The 23592-nt window shown below is 56.3% G+C and overlaps 1 protein-coding gene across 2 annotated transcripts in view; it reads right to left on the reverse strand.

The window, feature by feature from the left end:
* Window positions 1-444: 444 nt before the first annotated feature.
* Window positions 445-23592, reverse strand: part of ASS1 (argininosuccinate synthase 1) — a 50874-nt gene continuing 27726 nt past the window's right edge. For both annotated transcript variants that reach the window (XM_067742950.1, XM_067742951.1), the window contains exons 9-15: window positions 23048-23138; window positions 20147-20231; window positions 19546-19610; window positions 11294-11425; window positions 5872-6028; window positions 1953-2018; window positions 445-732 (exon numbers count right to left, since the gene is read on the reverse strand). In XM_067742950.1, the coding sequence (XP_067599051.1) occupies window positions 687-732; window positions 1953-2018; window positions 5872-6028; window positions 11294-11425; window positions 19546-19610; window positions 20147-20231; window positions 23048-23138 (642 nt within the window). In that variant the 3' untranslated portion in view covers window positions 445-686. The remainder of the gene's footprint in view (window positions 733-1952; window positions 2019-5871; window positions 6029-11293; window positions 11426-19545; window positions 19611-20146; window positions 20232-23047; window positions 23139-23592) is intronic.

Here is a 23592-nt window from a genome sequence, read left to right on the forward strand (position 1 = left end):
TCTCCTCCTTGATGTAGGACGCTTAAGGCCACCCAGCCACGGTGGGGAAGCCTGGTGTGGTCAGTCGTGGCCACCATTCCCGGGAGTTCACTGCGGGCTGCGGGCACGACTGCCCCCAAGTTTGTCACTTAAACTCGCCTTGGTTTCCCTGGCACGTACCACAGGGGCACAGCTGGTAACAAAATGCCAGGCTTCTGGGCTAGGGGATGACGCGGGTGGGTGCTTTCGGATTCCATGCTTTTTGCTGGAGAGAGGGGTCGATTCTTCCAGATAAACAGGTTCTCTGGCAAAAGGTGGCCTTCGGCAGTGCTTTAGTCAGAAAACACAAAGGTTGGTCTAAGAAAAGCATGATTCACCAAACACACACACGCACACACACACACACACACACACACACACACACACACTCTCTTACTCCTCTTTCTGCAGAAATAAACAAAAGACCAATGTATCATTTTTTTTAATCGTCTTATTACAGCTCCTGCCTGCAGCCGGCCCCCACCCTGTCCGTTTGCTGACCACTTCTGCAGGCTCCAGGGGACCAGGGAACAAAGCCGGGGCCTGGCACCCGCAATGCACTGCCAGCCCTGGAGGACAAGTCACAACTACAAATTATCACAACAATTAGCGGCTGCACTTGGGAGATGGGCAAAGCGAGGAGGCCCAGCTCCCCATTATCAGCCGGTTTATTTGGCGGTGACCTTGCTCTGGAGGCGATGATACTCCTTCAGCCTGTAAACCAGATTCAAAACAAAGAAAAATGTAAATTAACAATAACAACATGCACTCAGTTCAATTAATTCAGGCAGAGGTGGGGTGGCAGGGGCAGCTGTTTGCTAAGATGTGTGTGGAGTTGTCTTTTTTTCTCCCTCGCTCCCTCTCCTGCCCTGGCCCCTCCTGCCCTCCAATCAGGATAATGTAATTAATTTATCTTAGGGGGAAAACATTGCTTGCCATTGTTTAAGACAAAGCGTTAAACTGGCAATGGGAGAAATGAAGAGGCCATTATGAAAACCCCGTGTGTTCGGAGCCATTTAAAAGGGTTTATAGAGTCATAAAACACAAAAGGGGTGAAGGAGGCGGGGAGATGGAGGTGACTGTCGGGCTGGAATCCATGTCTCTCCCAGTCTCGGCTCCAGGGACAGGAGGCTGGCTCTGAGAGAAAATGGTTTCGTGCTGGGGGCGTGTTATCAGCGAGAGGAGAGAAACTCAAGCCCCAGGAGAAGGAAGATGGGGATTAAGAACCCAGAGGTGGACAGACAGGCCTTCTGGACTCAGCCCCACTGAGCCCCTGCTGCTAGGCACTGTGCCCTTCCTGGGTGCCACGGTCTGGGCAGAATGCTTGATTTCCACGGACTCAGATCAAACTTTCACTGCACCTGTGAGGCAGGTATGGTTAACATCCTATGATTTCCAGAAGTTCAGAAGGGTTCTGAGACCCAACTGCAGAGGCAGGATTCGAAGCCAGGTCTGAGTGGCTTCAGATGGCGTGTATCACCCCACTGGGCCATGGAGATCCATGGTTCCAGTTAGACCTGAAGCTCCTGTATGTGGACGTGAAGGCAGGAGCCAGCCAGGTGACCTTCTGTGGCTTCTTTCTACCCCTCGGCCATTCCCCTTGCTAACCTGCCCAGGAAAGGGGCTCCTAGTGGCTGGAGAGGGTGGGAGTGAGTGTCAGAGGCAAAGAGCCGAACCCAGAAACCGGGAACTCAAGTGCCCAGGACCCTCTGTTGCTCTTTGCTGTCACAAGTGTGCCTTGTGGCCCTGCAGAGGATGGGAGCAGGCCCTGCAGAGGATGGGTCCAAAGCAGGCGCTGAGGATGTGGCAGGTGGAGGGACAGGAAGGTGGCGCTTGTCTAGGGCAGAGCAGTGGTCAGAGCACTGAGGTCCCATCAGAGCCTGCGCCCCGCACCTGGAGGGTCTGAGGACCCATCAGGGCCCAGAGCTTCTCACCTGAGGGAGTTGATGTTGATGAAACCAGTGGCGTCAACTGGCTCGTACTGTCCCTGCACATTCATGCTGCAAAAGAGTAGGAGCTCGTCAGCATCCCCCGGCCTTGGCCTTGGCCTCCAAGGGACCTCAGCCTCACAGACCCCCAGGCATTTCCTCAGTGTTGATCCAACACTCCCTGCACTTTGGCTTTTCATTCCATTCCTTCCAATTCAGGGAGCCCTACCCGGGGCCGGGGATCATGCCGGGGCTGCAGAGCAGGGAGCCGTATCCCTGCTACACACATGGGCAGGTTGGGTCCTGGTCCAGCCAGCGCCAGCCCAGTGAACTGCTCCCACGAACCAGGGCACTGCATCTGTAACCTCAGGACGTGCACTGGAGCCAGCTCAGCCCTCGGGCTGTGGAGGGCTTCGACGAGTGCCCAGGAACAGCTGGTGGTGTCCAGTGGCCTGAAGGCCTGGGAGGCCAGGAGTTACACACCAAACAGCCTCAGATATGCGTGACGGCATCCCTCAAGCTGCAGAGAGGCCCCAGCAGTTAAGATCTGTCCACGAAGTCTTCTTCACCTTGTTTGCCCATTGAGTGATGGGCACCCATCACTCTAACCCATCCTCAAACATGGGCACCCACCCGATGCCAGCTGCTTTTGAAAAGTGCCCAGTCAACCCCTGCTATACTCAATGGAACAGATTTTGCCCCCCATCTGCAGTTTCCATCTTCCAGATTCGACAGCCTTCATCTTTTGGGTGTTCTCACTTAGCTGCGCTTTGGAACCCTCCCCAACCACAGTCCGTCAGGTCCAGCCACCTGGGTGAGCATCCTGGCTCCACCCCTGCCACAGACCTTAGGGCAAATATTCTCGCGCTTTGAGCTTCAGTCTTTCACGTGTGAGATGGGGCTCTCAGCCTCATCACTGGCTCCACGTGAAATGATGTAGCTGCCACCTGGCACCAGGTAAGCGCTCAGCTTTACTAACATCATTCAGTCATTCATTTACTCAGGTATTTATTAAGCACCTACTACCTGCCAGGCGCTGTGCCAAGTGCTGAGGAAACAAGAACCAGACAGGAGCAACACCCACGTGGGGGGCAGGGGGTGGTGGGGTGGCGAGTGCAGACATAAGCAATCAATCATCCATCTGCCTTCGATAATTACAACTGTGATATGCTCTTTGAGGACAAGTTCAGGGCGCTGTGGTCTCAGATCTGACTCCACGAGGCCACCCTCTGAGCCCCCTGGGGGAAGGGGGTCCCTCCCGTTTCTCACGGGCCCCTTGTTGCGTCCTGCTCTGAATCAGCCTCTTGTCTTCACGTCTGCAGAACTCCAGCCTCAGGACAAAGCAGTCTCAAGGTTCGAGGACAAGGGGGTGGCCTGTCCCCTCAGGAGCCTTCTCCAGAGAGGTGAGATCGGGGAGGAGGGCAGAGGGGTTCTGCCGTTTTTCTGAGACCCTGAGGCTGTGCCTCTGACCGGCTCTTTGTGGACTGTGGGCTTTGTACAACAAACGGGGTCTCTACGCCCGGCTGCCCCGCAGCTTGTCAGGACTTGGGCTCTGTGCCTCCCCCTGCCACGCCCTCGCCCTGACCTCCAGGGGACCTTGAAGCTGGAACTCCCACGCTCTCAATGCTCCCTCCTTTTCACCTCCATCCGCCCCTCCAGGGCTCAGGTGGCTGAAGCCACCAGGAATCGACTAGCAAGCTCCCTGTAAAGGGAGAAGATGTCAGACATCCGAGGGGCTGAGCTTGGCACCCCTCACCAGGCAGGGGAAAGGCTGGACCCACCTAAAGCGCTTTTGCAGACCTTGCTGGGGTGATAAACGAAGCTTATCATGACCCCGCCCTGCGCCTCCACACCCCCATCCCGAACCACCACACGGCTTCGGACTCCTGGCCTTGCTCCCGCTGTCTGAGGCGCTCGTCCCCTTTGGAAGGGCCCCTGCGCTCAGCCCAGGGAGAAAGCAGGGCTTGGACCCCCTTCCTGCTCCCCGCGTGCATCCATCCTTTCGCCACCGTCTCTCACGAGTCGAAACAAACTCTGCTACCCCCTTGCCCCCAAACAGGCCCTTCAGACCACCCCAGCAGCCCCTGCAAAGAGAGGCCCACATCCAGGGACAAACTTGTCCCACGGGACTGCTGAAGTACTCCCAGAGGTGTTTCTCGGGCACCGAAAAACCTCTTTTAAAATTTGTGGTTTCGGGGGGTAGGGGGTACCGGTGGAAAAAGTTTACAATGATTTTTTTTTTTTTTTACCTCCCCTGACGGTCTACAGAAAACCTCTGTGCTTTTATTTTTGTTCATTCGAGTGGCTCTGACCTGCTCTATAATTACGGTACTTTCTACCTACTGTGCCGCGGCATTTCCAGTTCTGCTACCTCTCGCGGTTTCCTCGCTGGTCCCTGTGACGCTGTCACTCAAGGGCTTTCAAGTCAGCGATGTAGAAATCAGAAAGAAAAGGGAAATGGTCGGAGACACAGTGAGAATAAATGCTCCTGCTTTTCTCTCTTTTTTTCCCCGTTCCCTTTTTACTTTATTCATTTAATCTCCCTGAGTGAGACTGTAAGGCTTAATGAAGGGTTGGACAGATTATTAGAGGCTGTTGATTTGGAGGGGGAGGGAAGAAAGAGCCAGAGAGAGAAAGAGAGAAGATAATTTGACATTTACCCCGACTGATCTAAACTGATTCGGCTATATTTATGGCTTCTAAAGTGTTTAGGAAGATTGAAGGGGGGAGAGACGCAACACGGCAAAGAGAAGGGAGAGAGAAAAATAATATTGACCGCTAAACAAAACTCGTACTGTAATTCCTGACCGGCTTCCGGGAGGGGAGAGCTGGCCTCAGCGTGAGCCAAGCTGGACCTGGGACTTGTATCAGGTGGGGCTGCCTGTCCCCACCTCTTGTTTGGCCAGGTGAACTCCAGAGGGAACACCTTGCTCCTCGGTCAAGGCCAGTCTGTCATTCAGGATGCAAACACAGGTGCAGCTAATAGGCAACTGCTACCTTGGACCCAGCCCGCCAGGGCTCCCCAGCCTCTCCCACGTCCTTTCAGCACTCTCAGCCTGACCCGTCGGGAGGCAGCTCCTCAAGGTTCCCTCCTGGCTCTGCCGCCCCCCTGGGCTGTCTCCTCTTGGCCCCATCATCCAGTGTCCTCAGACCACGTTTCTCCTCAACTCTAGCCCTGTGTGTCCAGTGGCCGACTGTAGTTCTCCTGGCCTATCTCCAAGAAAACTCAGCCTGCAGTTGTCCAAATCCAAATGCATGATTTCCACCCCCCATTCCCTCAACTCAGTCATCGCCACCAAAGTGTACCCAGCGGCTCATGCCAGAAAACCCAGGGTGGTTCTGAACCTTTCCATCTCCCTCCCCATCCAAGCCCTTTCAATCCCACCTCCTAAATATTTGCCAACTCCATCTGCTGCTGTCTATTCCCAGGACCAGCAGCCTGGCCCAAGCCACCAGCACGCCCCACGGGGAGCCCTTGTGTCCACCCTTGCCAGGTTCTTGTAGTGCCTGGGATGTTCTGAGTTCTTCCAAGGCTCTGAACCTCTGCACAGGACAGTCTCTCTGGAAACTCTCCTGCCCCCTCTCCACCTGGTTCACTCCTTTCTTTTGGAGACCAGCTCAGAAATGACTTCCATGGGGAAACTTCCCCACACCCCCGTTATTATACCCAGCCCAAATATCCTGTATCTCCCCACAGCCCAGCACCTCCTTCCCTAATCCTGCACTCGGGTGATCCTTTGATTGGGGCCTTTCTCCCCATCTAGCCTGTACATTCCATGAGGGCAGAGGTGGTGTGGATAATCTTCAGGACTGTCTCCCCCATACCCTACACGTGCCTGGGCATATCTTTGCTGAGAAAGCCAGTCGGAGGAGATACTGGACATGAGGGTCTGTGCCCAGCTGGGGGCAGGGGTGGGGCGCCTACCTCACCAGCTCCTCGTTGTAGAGGGACAGTGGGGACTCCCGGCTGAGGATGTACACCTGGCCCTTGAAGACGGATACCCGCACTTTCCCTTCCACGTGCTCCTGGGACTTGGCGATGCAGTGGCGGACAAATTCACACTCGGGGCTGTGCCAGAAACCTGCAGGGAGGAAGAAGCGAGTGTGCCGGGGAGGCCCACCGTGTGCCTGCCTCGGGCCAGGACGTGGGGAGGACTGGGGTCCAGGAAAGGCACCCTGTGCCTCACCCTGTCATGGCAGACGTGAGCCTGGGAGGGCAGTCCCGCATCTGCCTTGCTCACTGTGGAGTTCTGGCATGACATGCACTTGTAAATGACAACAGGACCAAGCCCGCCTGCCCCTGTCCTGTGACCTTGTAGGGCTCCTGGGGGTAAGGAGGCACCTCTACACCCTGCAATGCAGTCACCCCCTAAGGGTCAGGGGCAGGGGATCTAACCTGCTGCTTCACACCACAGACATTCAGTGGTGAAGGGGCCCCGTCCTTTGCCCACAGGGGGCTGTTTTATCAGGGCAGCAGACAGTTGGGCAGGAGACCTCAAGCAAGACTCAGACATATGTTACCGGGGCCGAGCGATGGGGGTGCCCAGCTAAGTGGTGGGTTTGGGGTCAGAAAGACCAGGTGTGTGGGGACTTCACCTCTCTGTGCCTGTTTCCCCATCTGCTGGGTGGGGATGACACTGCCTCGCCCTGCCAGGACTAGCAGGCTTATTGTACATGGAGGCCCTGGGCTCAGGGGCTGCTGTGAACGCTGCTGGGAAGAGCCCCACCCCTCAGGATAGGCAGACCTCTTGGAAATAAGTGACCTGTCTTTAAAATACCGCTAATATTTTCACACGCAAAGATTCCTACAGATGAAGCACAGGCGCCATGCTAAGTTCCTTACTGGGCCAGCTCTTTGGACCCTCCCAGCCGCAGGAGAAAAACCTCTCTTAGCCTCTTGCTTTTCTGCGTTAGGAAGTTAGGCTCAGGGAATTTGAGAGACTCTTCCGCGGTCACACGGGCTGTAGTGGGGGGCCTGGACCTGACCTCAGTCGGCCCCAGTTCTAACAACCGTGCTTCATGTGATCCTTTTGGAGCTTCCCTGTCTACATCTGCGACACCCCCGAGCTGCCTGAGACATGCGCTGCCCCCCTCCCCCGTTACCCGTATCTGTCCCCCAGATCCCTCAGGCCACAGAGGGCCGCGTGCTCAGTCCCCCGTCTGCCCAGGGTCTGGACAGTGGCTCCTCTCAGTTTCTGCCGAGGGCAGGGGGGCCGTGGCCAGGGTTGGGGGAGGGACAGCGAGAGGGGTAGGGTTTCTCTGAAACGGAGCCGGGAAGGTGAGCCCACCTGGGCAGCTGTGGGGCCAGATGGTGCGCGATCTCCTGCCCTGATAAAGGGCTGGGTCAGCCCGGCTCTGCGGCTATCGCTGGAAGCCCGGGCCTCCAGGGGCACCTGCTGAGCCCCTCCGTGGGAGAGGGGAGCAGGCTTTCTCCACCACGGTCCGGTGGCTTCCAGACGTGGGGGAGGGGCGGGCAGGGAGAGAAGGGGTTGCGTCCCCACTCTCCGACGTCCTGCCTTTTGAGTTCACCTCTGGTTCCACCTTGACAAGCCACACGATCTCTTTGTGCCTCAGTTTCCTCATTTGCACAAGGAGGTACTACTAACCATTCTCTGGGGGGTTGTGTGGATTCAGTGAGAGTTTTTTGCTTTCAAGATTTGAACATGGCCTCTGCCGGCCCTCACTGTATACAGGGAGACAGACACCCAGAGAGGGAAAGAACCTTTCCAAAGCCACACAGCGAGATCCAGAGTGCTCCTGACTCTAGCCCAGAGCCCCGTGGGAGGGCACACTGATGGCCACCCCCCAACCATGCCCCAGTGGCTCGACCATCTTTCTAAGTCGGGATAATTAGACCATTAGGTTCCCAGGCGGGAAGAGAGGGGGGAGATGGAGCCAGAGATATGGGGGCAGAGACCCCTGTGGGAGTGCCTGGCCTGGGCTTTATCTCAGGATCTCTCCCTCCCGCCATGGGGGCCTTGTGCTCAGATATCTCTTCCCAGCAGACCCAATCTGGGGTGGAGGGCAGTGAGTCCTGAGTGCCGCACTGGGGAGAGCCTGCGTGTCCCAGGCTGGGGGATGCACGGTGGGTGGGGCCTGGAGCTGGGCCAAATTCTGTACCAATCAGGACAACAACCCTCTGTGCATTATACCCATTTTACTGCTGAAGAAACTGAGGTGAGGGGAGAGGTGAGCTATACCCCCTAAATGAGATGGGTCTTGAAGCTGGGGTCATGCCAGAATGACCCTGTGGGGTGAGGCCAGTGTGCTCCTGGAGGGAGGGGGTCTGTATAAACCTCATAAAGGCAGATCAGGAAATTTGGGGATGGGGTGAGAGGAGGGGGAGACAGTACTCACAGTAGTCAGGGCAGCTAGGAGTGGGACCGAGGCAGAAGGGCTTCCCCGGGCCTCTGTCTCCCTGGGCCCCGAGACCACAGGGGCTCCGAGGAAGCTGAGTGCCATAGCAGAGTGGTGGCTCTATAACTGGGGAGCTAGACAGAATGGAGAAGGGACCTGGGCCTGTGCCCTTTATTTTACAGGAGGGGAAACTGAGGCTCTGGGAGGAGACAGACCCACTCAAGATCATAAAGCCAGCCAGAGGCAAGGCCCCATTCTCCTGCATCCATGCTCAGACACCATGCCAGGCAGTGTCCTGGAGGCTTTGCAAATATCCATGCATTGAGGCCTCACTATAAGACAGGCAGAATTATCCCCATTCTTCAGATGTGGAAACCAAGGCACAGGGAGGTCAAGTAAATTGCTCAAGCTAATCCCTGCTCTCTAGCCTTTATGCACCCCAAATGCGAGAAATCCCATCAAACAGACCGACCCTCTGAGCTGTTGGGGGGTGGGGACGGGCTGCTGCCAGAGGCCGACCCTGACATCTGTGGGAGCCTGGTCGGCAGAGGCACCTGGGCGAAGTTAATGTTACTAACAACTACCTGGGAGGAGCCTCCACTCTGAGATTTTATTTCCTTTTAAACCTAATCACTGTAACACTTGGGGAATTAGAGGGCTCGGTGGGTGAGAGCAAGGACTCAACCCAGGCAGCCTGGCCCCACACCAAGGGCCACGCTGTGCTCCTGACACCCAGGGCTGCCCTGTGCACACCACTGTGCCCCTTGATCACCCCTTGCTCATGGCCCCAGCCCAGCTTCCTACCCACCTCGGATCTGCGGGAGTGGCCGAGAACTTGGCCTCTGAAGCTGGCCTGTCCTGGGCTCCAAGCCACTTCTCAGCAGCTGTGAAGCCTTGGGCAAGCGTCTTCATCTCACCTCTGTGCAGCTAAGATTAGATAATACCCGTCAGTGCCCAGCTCAGGGCTGGGCAGCAAGAGAGGTAGCAGCCAGGCTTCCCTGGTGGCGCAGTGGTTGAGAATCTGCCTGCCAATGCAGGGGACACGGGTTCGAGCCCCGGTCTGGGAAGATCCCACATGCCGCGGAGCAACTGGGCCCGTGCGCCACAACTACTGAGCCTGCGCTCTAGAGCCCGAGAGCCACAACTACTGAGCCTGCGCTCTAGAGCCCGAGAGCCACAACTACTGAGCCTGCGCTCTAGAGCCCGTGAGCCACAACTACTGAGCCTGCGCGTCTGGAGCCTGTGCTCCCAACAAGAGAGGCCACGATAGTGAGAGGCCCGCGCACCGCAATGAAGAGTGGCCCCCGCTCGCCGCAACTAGAGAAAGCCCTCGCACAGAAACGAAGACCCAACACAGCTAAAAATAAATAAATTAATTAATTAAAAAAAAAAAAAAAGAGAGGTGGCAGCTGATCTAGCGTGGAGAGGGAGGCTGGCGGCCTGGCCCCCTCTTGGCCTCCACGGATGCCCCCTGAGCAGAAGCAGCCCCGGCCAGGTGCTGTCCCCCCATCACAGCCTGCCGCGTCGAAACGACTCTCGCCACTTTGTAACCAAAATCCACCTTTCAGTGTGGAAACCCCGCTGAGCAAGAGAGCCCACAGGAGACAATGTTATTTAAACACCTGTCTGTACCTGGGAAGGGGGGGATTGGGCTTCAAAGCTCCTGGGAACAATGGGAGGGAAAAATAATGCCAGCCAATAACCACCATGTCCCCTTGAAATCCCGAGATGAGTTCCAGCGATTAGGAGGTTTCAGAGGAAACAAAACCTCCGAGTGGGGGACGAGGGGAAGAGGTGAGGGCGGTGGAGGCCTCTACCAGGCAGTTACTGTTACTGTTAACTTTCCTGGGGTCCCTCTGACATCCAGGTCCCCATAGACGGCAGCCTGTCCCCCCCAACAGCTCCGAGGGGCTGTTCGATGTGATTTCTCAAATTAGGGAGATGTTAATGTCATAGAATAGAGTCAGCCCTTTCTGGAAAGGGCCGGATAGTAAATATTTTAGGCTCTGCAGGCCACGTGGCCCCTAGCAACTACTCTGCTCTGCCAGTGCAGCTCTGAAGTAGCCACAGGCAACACGGACACGAATGAGCAAGGTGGTGCCCAAAACGACTTGTGGACACTGAAACCTGAATTTCCTGTAATTTTCACGTGCCATGAAACAGTAGTATTTTTAAAAAAATTTCCCCAACCATTGAAGAATGTAAAAACCAGTCTTAGCTCATGGGCTGCACAAAAACAGGCAATGGGCTGCATTTGGTCACCCCTGGTATAACGCGGGGGATGGATCTGGAGGCGGGAGGACTGCATCTCTACTCTGTGGCAGCAGGTAAGGCACGGAAACTCAGTCTGGAGCCCAGCCCACACTCCACACATGGGCTGGGCATTTGGCCGTCACGGTGGCTTCCCAGTAGGGATGTGGCCCAGGCAATGCCCGGGCCCGGGGCCCCGCTCTCAGTCCAGGTAGGCTTTCCCTTGCTTGCGGCGGTTCTTGTAGCGGCTCCGGGTTCTGCCTGGAAACAGGCTGACCTGGGCTCCAACCCAGCTAGGCTACATCCAGTTGTGTAACTTTATATAAGCTCCTTTTGCGCGGAGACTCAGTTTCTGGCTGCAGCTCTCTTAGGAAACTTGGGAAGCCCCCTAGGATGACTTGTGTTCCCACACAGTGCCAGGTACCCGGCACGTGCTGGATAACACTTGGCAGCCATAGGCATGACACAAGATGCTTCCCTGGCCCTGCGGCCGTCATGCGGGTCGCAGGCGGAGGAGGCAGCGGGACAGCCCGGGGAACTGGTGCATTTCCCTCTACACCTTGTGAACAAGGCAGGTCCTGACGTCCCCTCCTCGCTTCCTCGTCCCCTGCCCTCTCTCCACCCCCCTTCACCCCGCATCTTCCGGGGGCTCTCCAGCAAGTGGCAGTGGGCAAGGCGGGACTGGAGGAGGGTGCCCCTGGGTGAGGGAGGGGAGGGGAGCAGCTGCAGGGTCAACGCACCCGTGTACACCAGCTCGGCGAATTTCAAGCCCAGGCCTTGTTTGATTTTTCGCACTTCCCGATCCATGGTGAAGGCCTCGATGTCTAAATGAGCGTGGTAAAGGATCGTCCCCGCTGGGGTCTCGTAGATACCTAGCCATTTTTCCAGGCAGGGGGAGAAGAAGAAAAGAGAGAGAAACGCGTGAAACCCAAAGTGTCAGCGAATGACAAAAAGACAAAAATAATAATGACTCGTCTGACAGGAGACGAGCCAGTCGGACCCATTCACTCCCAGCTTGCCACAAAATGCGTCTGTCATTATACTCATGCTGGGGCCACGACAGTCCACTCTGCAGCTTGTGGAGAAAATGTCTAGGTGCCCCCCTTTGACGAGGCCCTCAGACGGTGGAAAATAACAGGGTTTCAGAGCTGCTCCCCCCTCCTTCCCAACTCGTGCCCACCGGCCCGCAGCTGAGAACCTGTAATTAAACCGAGTCTGGTGGAGCCCAGGGTCCCGGATGTCCCTTCCTGCCTTCCACCAGGGAGCCAGGGGAGGGGACGGCTGTGCACACGCGTGCACGCGCGTGGACGTGTGCACACACATGCCACCTTCAGCCGGCGGCTCCCCTGCAGCTGTGTCTCTGCAGAGAAATCCTGACTGCCTTGGTCACCTGTGCTGACCCCACTGTACAGCCGGGAAAACTGAGCCCTGGAGGAGAAGGGACTTGGCTGAAGTGGAGCTGGGAACCGAATCTAGGCCCCCGCGTCCCTGAGCAGTGCTGTCTGCTGCCCTGTGGACCAGCAGGTGATGGGGGCCAAACCCAAAAGGTCATGGGAGACGGTCTTGCTAGGTCCCCTCCCCACCATCTCAGGCCCAAATCCTCCATTTGCTAAAAAATCTGCTTGAACTGCATGGTCTCCAAGTGACAAGGGGCGCCTGGCCCTGGCTGAGTGTAGCCCTGAGAGGAAGGTCTTATAAGTAGCACCACCCCAGATTTGGGGGCACTAAGGTTCCAAGAGGCAGGATGGCCCCCGGGCACATGGCCAGGCTCCCTCTTCCCAGCAGTGCAGCCTCGTGAATCAAGTTCAGGTGAGCACCTTGGATAAACCTGCCCCGTGTCTGCTGTCCTGATGGAGGGCTAATAACCGCCCCATCCCCACAAATGCCACCCCCCCCAAGTCCCTTTCTTCCCACCACATAACACTAACAGCGTTAAAGGGGCAAGTTTTCAGGTATCCTCAAAATTTACCGCCATCGTCTTTCCACAGAAAGGATTTGTACACCCAGGTTCATGGCAGCATTATTCACAAGGGCCAAAAGGTGGAAGCAACCAAAATGCCCATCAACAGATGAGTGGAGAAACAAAGTGAGATAACTACATACAATGAAACGTTCAGCCTTAAAAAGGAAGGACGTTCAGACACACGCTACACCACGGGTGAACCCTGAGGACAGGACACTCAGCGAAATAAACCAGTCACCAAAAGACAAATACCGTGTGGTCCCACTTACGTGAGGCTCCTAGAAGAGTCCGATTCGTAGGAACTAAGTAGGATGCTGGGTGCCAGGGGCTGAGGAGGGGAAATGGGGAGCTAGTGTTTAACGGGGCTTCGCTTTGGGAAGATGAAGAAGCTCTGGAGATGGGGGACGGTGATGGTTACACAGCAACGTGAATGTTGTGCTTAAGGCCACTGAACTGTACACTCGAAACAGTTAAAATGGTAAGCTTTCTGTTTTCTATATTTTACAATTTAGAAAAATGCTTTAAAAAAACCCCAAAACCAGAAAGGAGATTGTTTCCACTCTGAAGTCCAAAGGGGACATGGGCAAGACTGTGTCTGATGTGAGTAGCCAGAAACTTTCGCCCTAGAGAGCTTCTCTAGTCTTTAATCTTTAAGTCTGGGAACCACAGGAATGTCAGGGCCCTTGAGGATCACCTGCGTTCTCCTAACTTAGCTGCAAATGCTGTATTCGAACAGTCTTAGGTGGAAGCTCGGCATGTACAATCGAAAACAATGACCCACTGTGGGGAGCAGAGGCCCCGCTGCAAACCCTGGGCTCCACCAAGCAGTCCTTAAAATGCTAATCTGGCCCAACATACCAATTGCACAGATGGGAAGACAGAGGCCCGGGGGAGGGACGTGACTTGCCCAGGGGGAGTGGAACCTGCGTCTAGGTTTTCCATCTCTGCTCCAGGTTGCCTCTTAGGGCCTTTGCCAAGTGATCCAGCGCTCACCAGGCATGAAAAGGACACCCAGGTCTGAGGCGCTGTGGCCGAGGAAGACCCTGGGCTGTTCCCAAGGCTCCGAGGTGTTCCCTAGTGGAAAAGAGCCTCTTGGCAGGGGCGGGGGGTGAGTCTCTCATCTGCAAACCCCTGATATCCTGGTCTCGGGGGACATGCACGTCAAAGAGACCAGGAGCTGATGTGATTACAATGTGCCTGTCCTGTTTCACTTGTGTGGCCGCAGCTCTTGGGCCACCTCTGCTGTCCTGAATCAGTTGTGGGAGTAAATGCCCCCCCGGTAGGAAAACACCCACATCCCCAAGCTTATGCACCAGGCCCAAGCCCTCGATTCTCTGGGGAGTTCCTCAGGCCCTCACTAGGCCTCATCGTTACCCTTATAAACATGGTTCAGACAGGCTCCGTCATCCACTTCTGCAAAACGGCTCAGAGACACAACCCAGAAAGGGCTTAGAAAGGTTGATGGGGTTGGAGTCAGATGGGTGGCCGAGAAAATGACAGCATGGGGGGGGGGGTGCGGGGACACAAAAAAAACTATGAAAAGCAGACAAGAATTCAGCACAGGATTTGGGGCTGCTCCTTGTGGGGACAGTATGGTGCCACCAACAAGTGGCTCCCAATGGCCCCAGGTCACTGAGAAAGGCCTGATGCTTCAGCAGTGTGTTTCCAAAGACAGAGATGTGCAGAACTTTTGAAAATATCTGCCTCCCCACAAATGGCAGAAATGACCTCAATGCGAAAGGAGCGAGTTTTCAATTACCCCATAAACTGTCACCAAGAGCCACCAAAGGCAAGACAAGAACAAAGCCCTATTTGTCTTCTCATCCTAGTATATACTAAGGACTCAATACAGATCGGACTAGAAATGGGCCTTCTGCTTCCCCCTCATTATTTTGCCACATTTTGTAAAAACTCAGAAACTTTCAAAACCTTCCTTACGCTGGCACACACACAACAGCAGGCCAGTAGCAGGGGCCCTCCTCATTTTCAGCTCCTGGAGAACCTAGCTGCTTCCTGCTCTCCTGTCTTCATCTGGCCAGCTGTGGGCAGGGTGCAAGGAGTATTTGTAGGGCCGGAGCTGTAGACCAGAAGCCCCTCGCAACTTCTACTTTTACGGAGAGTGCTCAGCTCAGCTCTGCTATGTGACCTTGGCCCACCTCACTCCCCTCTGAGGCCCCGGCCACCTGTCCGGAAAAGGAGAAGGTTGCAAGTGTCTGCTGCTTTTCCTTCTAACTTCCACCGAGACCTGCCTGAAGGTGGGCCCCCAGACACTGTCCCCCAGTGCATACTGGTGGTCTTGTCTCTGGAACACTGTAGCCAGCTCGCTAGCACCACTTCCCCGCAGTCCAGACAGGGAACAGCACCGGTGGTTTGCAGCGCGAGAGGACATCCATACTTTCCACGGAGGAAGAGCTATGCTTGCCCTAGGGCCCCCGCTACTGCCCCACCTTAGAGGCTCCCCAGAAAAAGAGCAGAGAGTGCCTGGCAGGCAGAGTCACCCATTCTTGAGCCCTCAGAACCAGCCTCACAGCTGTCAACCCTCCAAGGCCGCCGCAGGAAGAGTCATAGGCAAGAAGAAATGCCGCAGCCGTGAAACACACCAGCACAGTTAATATTCCTGTTCCTTTTCTTAGAAGGTGTTAAAGTTAATTGTGACTGATCAAAAAGCCTGTTTTTTCAGGTTGCTGCTGTGTGTGGGGGGTGTGTGTGTGTGTGTGTGTGTGTGTGTGTGTGTGTGTGTGTATCTTAAAGATCTTCCCTCTCCTCTCCACAGGGGTAGGGGGTACAGATGATTTCTGTGTATTTCTTCTGGAAAAGGAAATAACTTTAAAAAAACCAGTGACAGAATCCTGATGCTAAAAGACGATGGCTTTGGGGCTTTTGACAGCCGGCATACAAACCACTGCGCAAAAAGAAGGAGGAAATGACAGGTGAGTCTCGGTGTCGCTGTGGAAGAGACAGCAGCCATCTTCGGAGTGACACGCACAGCGGATTCAAGTGTCTATTTTCATCTCTCCGTGTTTACAGGAAAAAGACAGAGGTGTCAGCGGTTCTCCGTGGAGCAGCTTCAATCACACCGTAATTACTGCCAAGGAGCGGGTGGGGAAGAAGGGCGAGGAGCTGGGGGGTGGCCGAGGTTGGGGGAGAGTGGACCAAGGAGGAAGAGGTGGGGACCAAAACAGCTGCCACTGCTTAAATCCTTCTCATCTGTTCCTGAGGCTGCCAGGTTAGCCCAGATTGAGCAATTTGGCAGAATTGAGTGGGACCCGCCAACTCAGCTGGGGGTCGGGGGCGGAGCTGGGGGCTAGGGCACCTGGACCAGAGCCTCTGATCCTTTGGGAAAGCAGTATCCAGAGGGAGGGATTTGGAAAGGCCAGGGGAAGGGAGCTTGGCTGGAGCCCAGGGGCTCCCCTCTTAGGTACCAGGGCCAAGGATAGAGGCGGTTGCCATGGTGAGGGGGAGGCAAGTCCCAGTGGGGCTCTAGCCATCCTCTATGCTCCTGGAACCCCACAGGCCCCATCCTGGGAATCAGGGTAGGCCTCTGAGTCCGGCCATTCCAGGCTTCTGGGAATGCAAACACCTTTGCTTCACAGGTCTCCCTCCACTCTGGAACATTCCATCTGAGTGGAGCCTCTGGGAGGCGTGGACAGGTGGGCGGCAACCCTTGTTCCTTCTTAGCCAGAAAGTGGAGGAGTAAGGAGGAAGTGAGGGAGGACGAGAGAGTGGGAGAGAGATGGGAAGGGTGGAGGAAAGGGGGGAGTGGAGGGGAGAACAGAAAGCAGGCAGTGAGGAGGGGGCGGAGGGGGTCGGCAGAGGGAAGCAGTGGTGGCAGGCGGGGGTGAGCCCCACAGGGCAGGGCCGGGAGGAGAGGAACCAGCCGGAGAGAAGGCGAGGGAAGGGCCCGTGCTGCCTCCTTCCCTGCTTCCCTCCTGCCTTCCTTGCCCCCCTTCTCCTCCCCACTGATTACATTTACTTCACTTAACTAGCCCCCCTCCAGAGTTAAAAAGATAATGTGATAATGACGATGTGAACAGCCACAATACAGCGAAAGCTATTCCATCTGCAGCTTCCCCAGCCTCCGGCCCGCTGACCCCATGGCCCCGAGTGCTGCCGACCCGGCCACCCTAGACCCAGGCCACTAGCACTGCCCAACTTCCTACCCATCCACCGCCACACACTCCCACCCCAAAACCCCCAAGCCCTTAACGAATTTCAATCGCGAGCTTTGTAAAATCAATACAAATGACATTTTCCCCTTGTATACCAAGGTACAGACAATAGCATTTTCCTGCTGCGCCCTCAATATAATTGACAATTAACGGCTTCTCCCATGACCGTGACCGTAGACCTGTGGGTGAATCCACTTCGTCCTCGTTTATTGCCCCGACCCCCTGCCTTTCTTTCTCACAGTGGATTATTGGGAGAAATAAAAAACAAGACCTCCCCCTAAAATTATGAAGCAACTTCCTTTTCTCACCCCCCAACCCAAGTCAGAAAATAGGCAAGTTAGAACTTCCAGAGGGAGATGGTGAGATCACCTAGTGTGCCCATCTTTGTTGGTGAGAGTCGTAGAGAGGGAAAGCAACTTGCCTAAGGTCACACAGCAAGTTCTTGGGACTTAGAACCCTGGTTGTCTTCCCCAAAGACTGTACCACGCTCAGGCTAAATTCTAGGCTTTTAGGGACAGCCCCCCACAGGTACACACACAGTACCTGGGTAGAGTGAGGGCTGTGCTCCAGGAATCTTTTCCTCAGGTGGGTGGTCAGAAGCCAAGGGAGTTGGAACCGAGTGCTAATCTCATGACTCCCACCTTCAGTGGTGATGACGCCCCCAGTTCTGAGGAAAAGGTAGGAGGTCTACCATCCAGGCACAGCTCCTGCTGTGGGTCAACAGGTCTCTGATCTGCACCACAACCCATTTCACAGATGAAGAAGTTGAGGCTCAGCGAGGCTATGTTGCTTTCCCAACGGTGATGGAGCCAAGATGGGGAGTCAAGGGTGGTAAACAGGGCCTGGCCCCTGACACCAGCCCTTCACTGTGCCTTCCCAAGGTCTCCAGGGGGTCAGTCAGCCTCAGACCCAACCCACCACCCAGCTGGCCACTTGGGGCTCCTCCTACCTTCTCTACCACTCCTGCTGGAAGGCTCCCACTCCACTCTGTTCCACGTTCTACCAGTTGAAGCCTATTCTCCTGCCACCTCTTTCAGGACGTCTTCCCAGATCAGCCCAGTTCGCGCCTTTATGACTACCTCCTTCTGTTCAAGTTCACGTGCGTGCCATTTCACAGAGTGACCTCAGGCCAGCCCTTATCTTTCCATGGTCAGCAGCACTGATCTACATCCACAGTCAATTAGTGATGCCTGCCTTGGGCGTGGGAGGGACGTGACAATAGGCGCAGAGTGGACATCTCTGAGCCACTTGGACGGTACCCAGAGGGCATAGGCTGCCTTTGCCCTTTCAGCATCCCTGTGGGGCTGCTGCCATCTATGAAGTTCCTCCCCTAGGCCACTTCCTGCTATTACACATGGGCTAGAACCCCGATCTAGCAGAGTTCAAGCTCTCAGCCCTCCACTCCATGCCTCTCTGTGTCTGGACATCAGTCCTGGTCCTGGTGCCTGTGACTTCGAGCCTTGGTTTCCCCGCCTGTAAAATGAGGGTGCTGGTCTCTGGCTCCCCAAGGTCCCTCCAGGGTCTGCCTTGTATAGTTTGCATTGTGCTGGCTCCCAAGGGCAGACTGAGACAAAGCGACATTTAATCAGATGTTAATATAGGTAAGATACAAAGGTAAGTGAGGATAAAAGGGAGCAGCTAATTAGTAATATTGTTCTCCACAAGGCCTTCCCGAGAGAGTTTCAATTAGGTTGTTTCTCACAGAGTATATGTGTGTCGAAGAGGAAAAAACACACGAAAGAGGGAAAGCCACTTTCCTTCCTTCCTCCCCTTTTGAGATAAATTCAAACAGGTCAGAGCCAGAATGATCCAGCTCCCATCCCCATGCCTACCGCATTACACCTGGGGAAACTGAGGCCCAGCGATAACAAGTCCAAGGTCATCTAGCAAGACACAGCGAACCTGGCATGAAAGCCCCAGCATCCTGCCTCCCGACCAGTGCCCTTTCTAACCGCTGAAATCCAGCCATCGGCTCTCTTTGGAGTTTAGAATCTTAGTAAAAACACCCTGAAAGACAAAGGGCCATGGCTATACCCTGGCCTGGCTTTATCTGGCTGTGTCATCCTTCTAAATTGACCCTAAGCAAAGCGAGTTAAACACCTGCCCACACAAGAGGCCTCAACCCCACCCCCGGTGCTTAGAGACTCGAGTGCCCAACCCAGGGACTCTGACTGCTGAAAGCTTGCCCCTCCATCTTGATGTCCAGAAGCACGCGGCGTTGCTTTACCACTGGGGAACAGGAGATCCCCTCATATGGATGGGGGAGGGTGTGGTCCAGACAACACGATGAGTGACCGATAGGGACCCATGGGGCTCTGCTTGCTAAGAGGAGACAGAGCCCCTGCTTGGGGACCAGCCTATCCTCCCTCCAGGCCCAGCCAGAGGTGGATATGGGCCGGGCAGCTTAGCCAAGGTGGCAGCCACTCAGCACCAAGGCAGAGCCCCGTCCCCACGCCCCTCCAGACCCTGGAACAGGCCCTCAGGCCCTGGCTGGCTCACAGCGCCCACCCCTGGCGGGATTCCCACCCCACCAGGCCAGCTGGCCTCGTCAACGCAGCCTTAATGACCACGAAATCAGCCCTGCACGGTCTGCTTCTAAGCCTGGCCGACCCGCCCCAGGGCCACAGGAGAGCACGACCGCCAGGCCTGGCCCCCGTCTCCTCTCTCCTCTGAGCCTCTCCCTGCTCCTGGGACAGCTCTTCTCGTGATGCCTTCAGACATCAGTCCCAGGAGGGCAACAGTCTGGCGGGGTGAAAGGACTCGCCCAAAGTCAGCCTGGGAGGAGCAACACCACATGTGACTGGGGTGCCAGGGGCCGCCGGGAGCCGAGGCCTGCGCCTGAGGCTGGCGAGCGACTTACCCCGCGACTTCATGCCGATGAAGCGGTTCTCCACGATGTCGATGCGGCCCACACCGTGCTTGCCCCTGTGGGGAGAACCAGCCACTCGGGGTCACAGGCAGGGCGTCAGGCACCAGCTCGGGATCCAAGACTCAGAGGACATGTGAGCCAGGCCCTCTGGTCCAACCACCCATTGGACAGATGGGGAACCTGAGGCCCAAGGAGGGAAGGGCTATCCTAGGACACACAGCGAGTTCAACGTGCAACTTCCTTTATCTCTGTCCTGGGCCTCACGTGGCACCCAGCCCTATCCACTGCTCATCTTTCCTTCTACCCTGGTCTCAGATCCAGTAGAGAGCTCGGAAGTTCTGGACCGTCCCTAGGGGGCAGTAGACCCCTGGGGTTGTTACCTTCCAAGGCTGAGGGCCACCAGGATTCTCCCACGGAACCAGAGGACCCCATGGCTCTGGGGCCGCGCCGAGGCTGACTGCGTGACACTGGCCTGTCCTCCCTGGCCCCTCGGCCTCAGGCTGGGACCATCAGCCCCCCCACAGTGGTCCGGGCTGGTGCTTGCCCAACGTGGTGGCTCCCCAGGAGGCCGGGCAGGGCTGCGGGCACTCACGCGACTTCATTCAGGTACAGGAAGAGCTCCAAGGCCGTGCTGTGGGTGGTGCCGTCCCTGACGTTGGTCACCTTCACAGGGACCCCTAGGGCAGGAGGAGAGGGCAGTGGGCCCGTGGCTGGAGCTCAGCGGACGAGCCTGTGCCTGCTACCCCGCCCCTTCCCTCCACCCGAAACGCCTTAAATGGATGTGACAGATATGGACTCCAAATGACTCCTTGAAAAGCCCTGTGCAGGTTGAGGCCTGCTGGGGAGAGAGAAGGGGAGAGAAAGCCCCCCAGAATGAAAGGGAAAATGCAATAAAAACCTCTCCCCCACCCTTCCCATTCTCTTTGCTCCTTTTGCATTTAGGGGCTGTGAAATTGGAACCAGGCCCTGAACTAATTGAATTTCACGCTCCACCATTGTCTTACGAGGCAGTAACCGGGAGTACCTTCTGTCCCACCAGTTACGGGGCGGGGGGAGCACCTGGCTGAGGTGCGGCTGAGCTCACACACACACACGCACACACGCACACAAACACGCACGCACGCACACGCACGGCCCCCGGCCACGTCTGTCAGGCGGACCCCCAAGCCCCAACCCTGTACCCCAGACCCGCACACAGCCATCTGATTGATGGGGGTGAAATGATGCCCGCACCAGCAGGCAAGGTGCTGGAGGCGTCTGCATTCTGAGAAGTTGGGTCTGGGGTGGCAGGAGGGTAGCAGGGAGGCAGCCGCTCGGGGAGGGAAGGGCCGAGTCAGGGGGGGTGGCTGGAGGGGGGCAGTGTGTGGGTTCGGGGTTGACTCTGAATAGCAAGGGGCGCTTTCTCGAGCGGTGTGAAATGAGCAATAAATGTATTAGAGGACTAACAAGAGAGCTGTAACAGTGACAAAGAAAAGCTGTTCAAAGTTGGCGGCTAATCCCCCACCCATCTGCCCAGCTCATTACCATGTGGCCGGCCATCGGGTGCCAATCAGGCCTCAATAGCGGCTTTCGAGTCTTTATTAGCCGGGCGCCGCCTGGAGGGGCTGCGCTCAGGGGCTGTCAGCCTCACCATTCTTAACCCCCATTTCCAGGGGTTTTATAACTTGGTTGTAAATTGCTATTAAATGTAAGTCTGCCCAATAATGAACCTTAAGCCCCTCTCGCCACCCCCCGCCTCTCCCCTCTCCCTTTCTCTCCCTCCGGGTCCTATTATGGCCCTCGCGGGGCCTTGGATGGGGCCTGCCCCAGAGAGGAGCGGACATTGTTGGTGCTGCTGCTGGAGAAAGCCTCTTAGCCTTTAAAATAGTTAATAATTAGATTAAAACTTCAAATAAATTAACTAGAGAGTGAATGGGGAGTAGCCGAGGAGGGTTCCTCCCGTCTACTTTTTTCTTTTTTTTCCAGACAGTCCCCAGATCATTAAAATGGATCACGTTTCTTCTCGGGCTCAGCGCCTGTGTTCAGGACCCTATGCTGCCTCCTGCCCACCCTCACCGCCCTCCCAGTTTTCCGGGGGACCTGGGGTGGGGCGTGCAGCCTGGGTTCATCTCACCGTCTTCTCAGAGATGATGCCCGAAGAGGCCCCACGCCAGCACAGCCCTGGGGCAGAGAGAGTGGGCCTAAGCTGGACTTAGTGCTCCAGCTACCTTTAGGGACCTTAGACTAAGGGGCTTTTGGTCCCCAGGGGGCATGAAATTCAAGGGTTTGAACTGACAGCGGCAGGGCGGGGTGCGGGGGGAGCGATGAAAATGCCCTATGACTTGGTCAGGCTCTTGGGAAAGGCCGGGAGGAGGCAGTTTACTAAAGTGCCAACAGGCTTTTTTCCCAGCGCCTCACTCCATACCCCGTGCTCGGCACCTGCGAGCATCCTTTCTGTGGCCCATTTTACAGGGGAGTGAGCCTGACGCCCAGAAAGGTGAAGCTGGTTGTCAAGGTCACACTGGCAGGTGAGAGCAGGGGATCTATCCGGGCCCCTGCTTGCCCCTCCCCATCCTCCGTCTCTGAGGTGCCTTGGGAAAGGCCTCTCTGCAGAGCCCCCTCCCTCTGCTCCCTCCCTGCAGCTACCTGGTGCACAGAAGGGCCAGCCTCCCTGCCTGGGCTTGGGATGCCCTCACGCCCCCTCTTGGTTCCTCCGTCTCTGCCTCTCCGATTTCTGCAGCCTCCTGGAAAAGTCCTCTCCTTGGACACTCTGAGCCCTCACCTTGAACCTGGTCCTGCTCCTTCCATTACCCAGCATGCCTTTCTTTCCCTCCATCTTTCAGGGCAAGGGGGTTGTCCCTGGTGCCAGGCTCAAGGCTAGGCACTCAGTTCAGGCCAGCAAACACTTCTTGATGGTAGCAGACAAGATGAGGAGATCAGGACACAAGCAAGAGTGGCAGCAGCTTTGAACCCAGGATGGGGGGTAGGGAGACGCATCAAGCAGCTAACTCAGGACTAGCTATGGGGTCAGGGGGCCGGAGGCTGGCTCTGTAAGACTCATAACTGGCTGAGCACCTCTGTGGTGCAGGGCCCTGCGCTGGATACACCTCGTCCAGATCTTATTCTATACCATGAAAACCCGAGGCAGTGGATACTCTTTTATCCTCAGTTTACAGATGAGGAAACTGAGGCCAGGAAAGTGGAGTGACTTCCCCAAAGGGCCAAAGCAGTCGGCAAGTGGTTGCTCAGGGGCTAGAATGCTCCCTCCAGACCTGGTGCCCACGAACTGATGGACACCAGCAGAGGGTGCTTCTTCCCAAGCCTGGAGGCTTCCACAGATCACGCCATCTGGGGAGGCGGCAGTGGGGAACATTTGAAGCCCCAGCCTGGACCCTGGCTTCCAGGAACACAGGAGGGATGCAGAGGACTCGTGCCCAGGCTCCCGGGCAAAGAGGGGAAAAGAGCCAGGGCCCCAGGAGTCCACGCCTTGGAGTCCCGACAGGCGGGCACCTACCTTTCTTGAACTCGATCTCAAGGATGTCTGGGCTGTTGGGGGCTTTGGCCGGGTCCTGGGTCTTTGTGTAGAGGCCTGGAGGCGCTTGGTTCTGACAAAAGACAGAAAGAGGTTGGAGGGCGGTGTACCAGAGCCAAACCGTGCCATGCCGGCCCCTGGACACCCTGCCTGCAGCCCCCTGCGCCCCTCTCCAGAGCCAGGGCGCTGCTGGCGCTTGCCATCGGCTGGCCAGTCCGGCGGCCCTCCCAGCCCCCCACCCGGAGCCAGCCCCGCTTGCCAGGGGCCTGGGAAACAAAGGGCTCAAGAAATCAGACAATTTTTCCCCTCAACTTGATCTCATCTTTTTCTTTGACGCCCCCGCAGCTGGAGGTAGAATAGCGGGAGGAGCCAGTCAGGCAGGAAAAGCGTGACTTCGGGGGAGCGAGGCGCTAGGCGGCCTTCCCGGGAGCGGCTCAGGCGCACACGCTCTCCCCGGCACCGGGAATTGGGGTTTATTCTGCAGTGACCGCAAAGCTAATGACTGCGCGTGACCCCAGCAGGTGCTC

The sequence above is a fragment of the Pseudorca crassidens genome, chromosome 7 (assembly GCF_039906515.1).
Source record: "Pseudorca crassidens isolate mPseCra1 chromosome 7, mPseCra1.hap1, whole genome shotgun sequence".
NCBI classification, from domain to species: Eukaryota; Metazoa; Chordata; class Mammalia; order Artiodactyla; family Delphinidae; genus Pseudorca; species Pseudorca crassidens.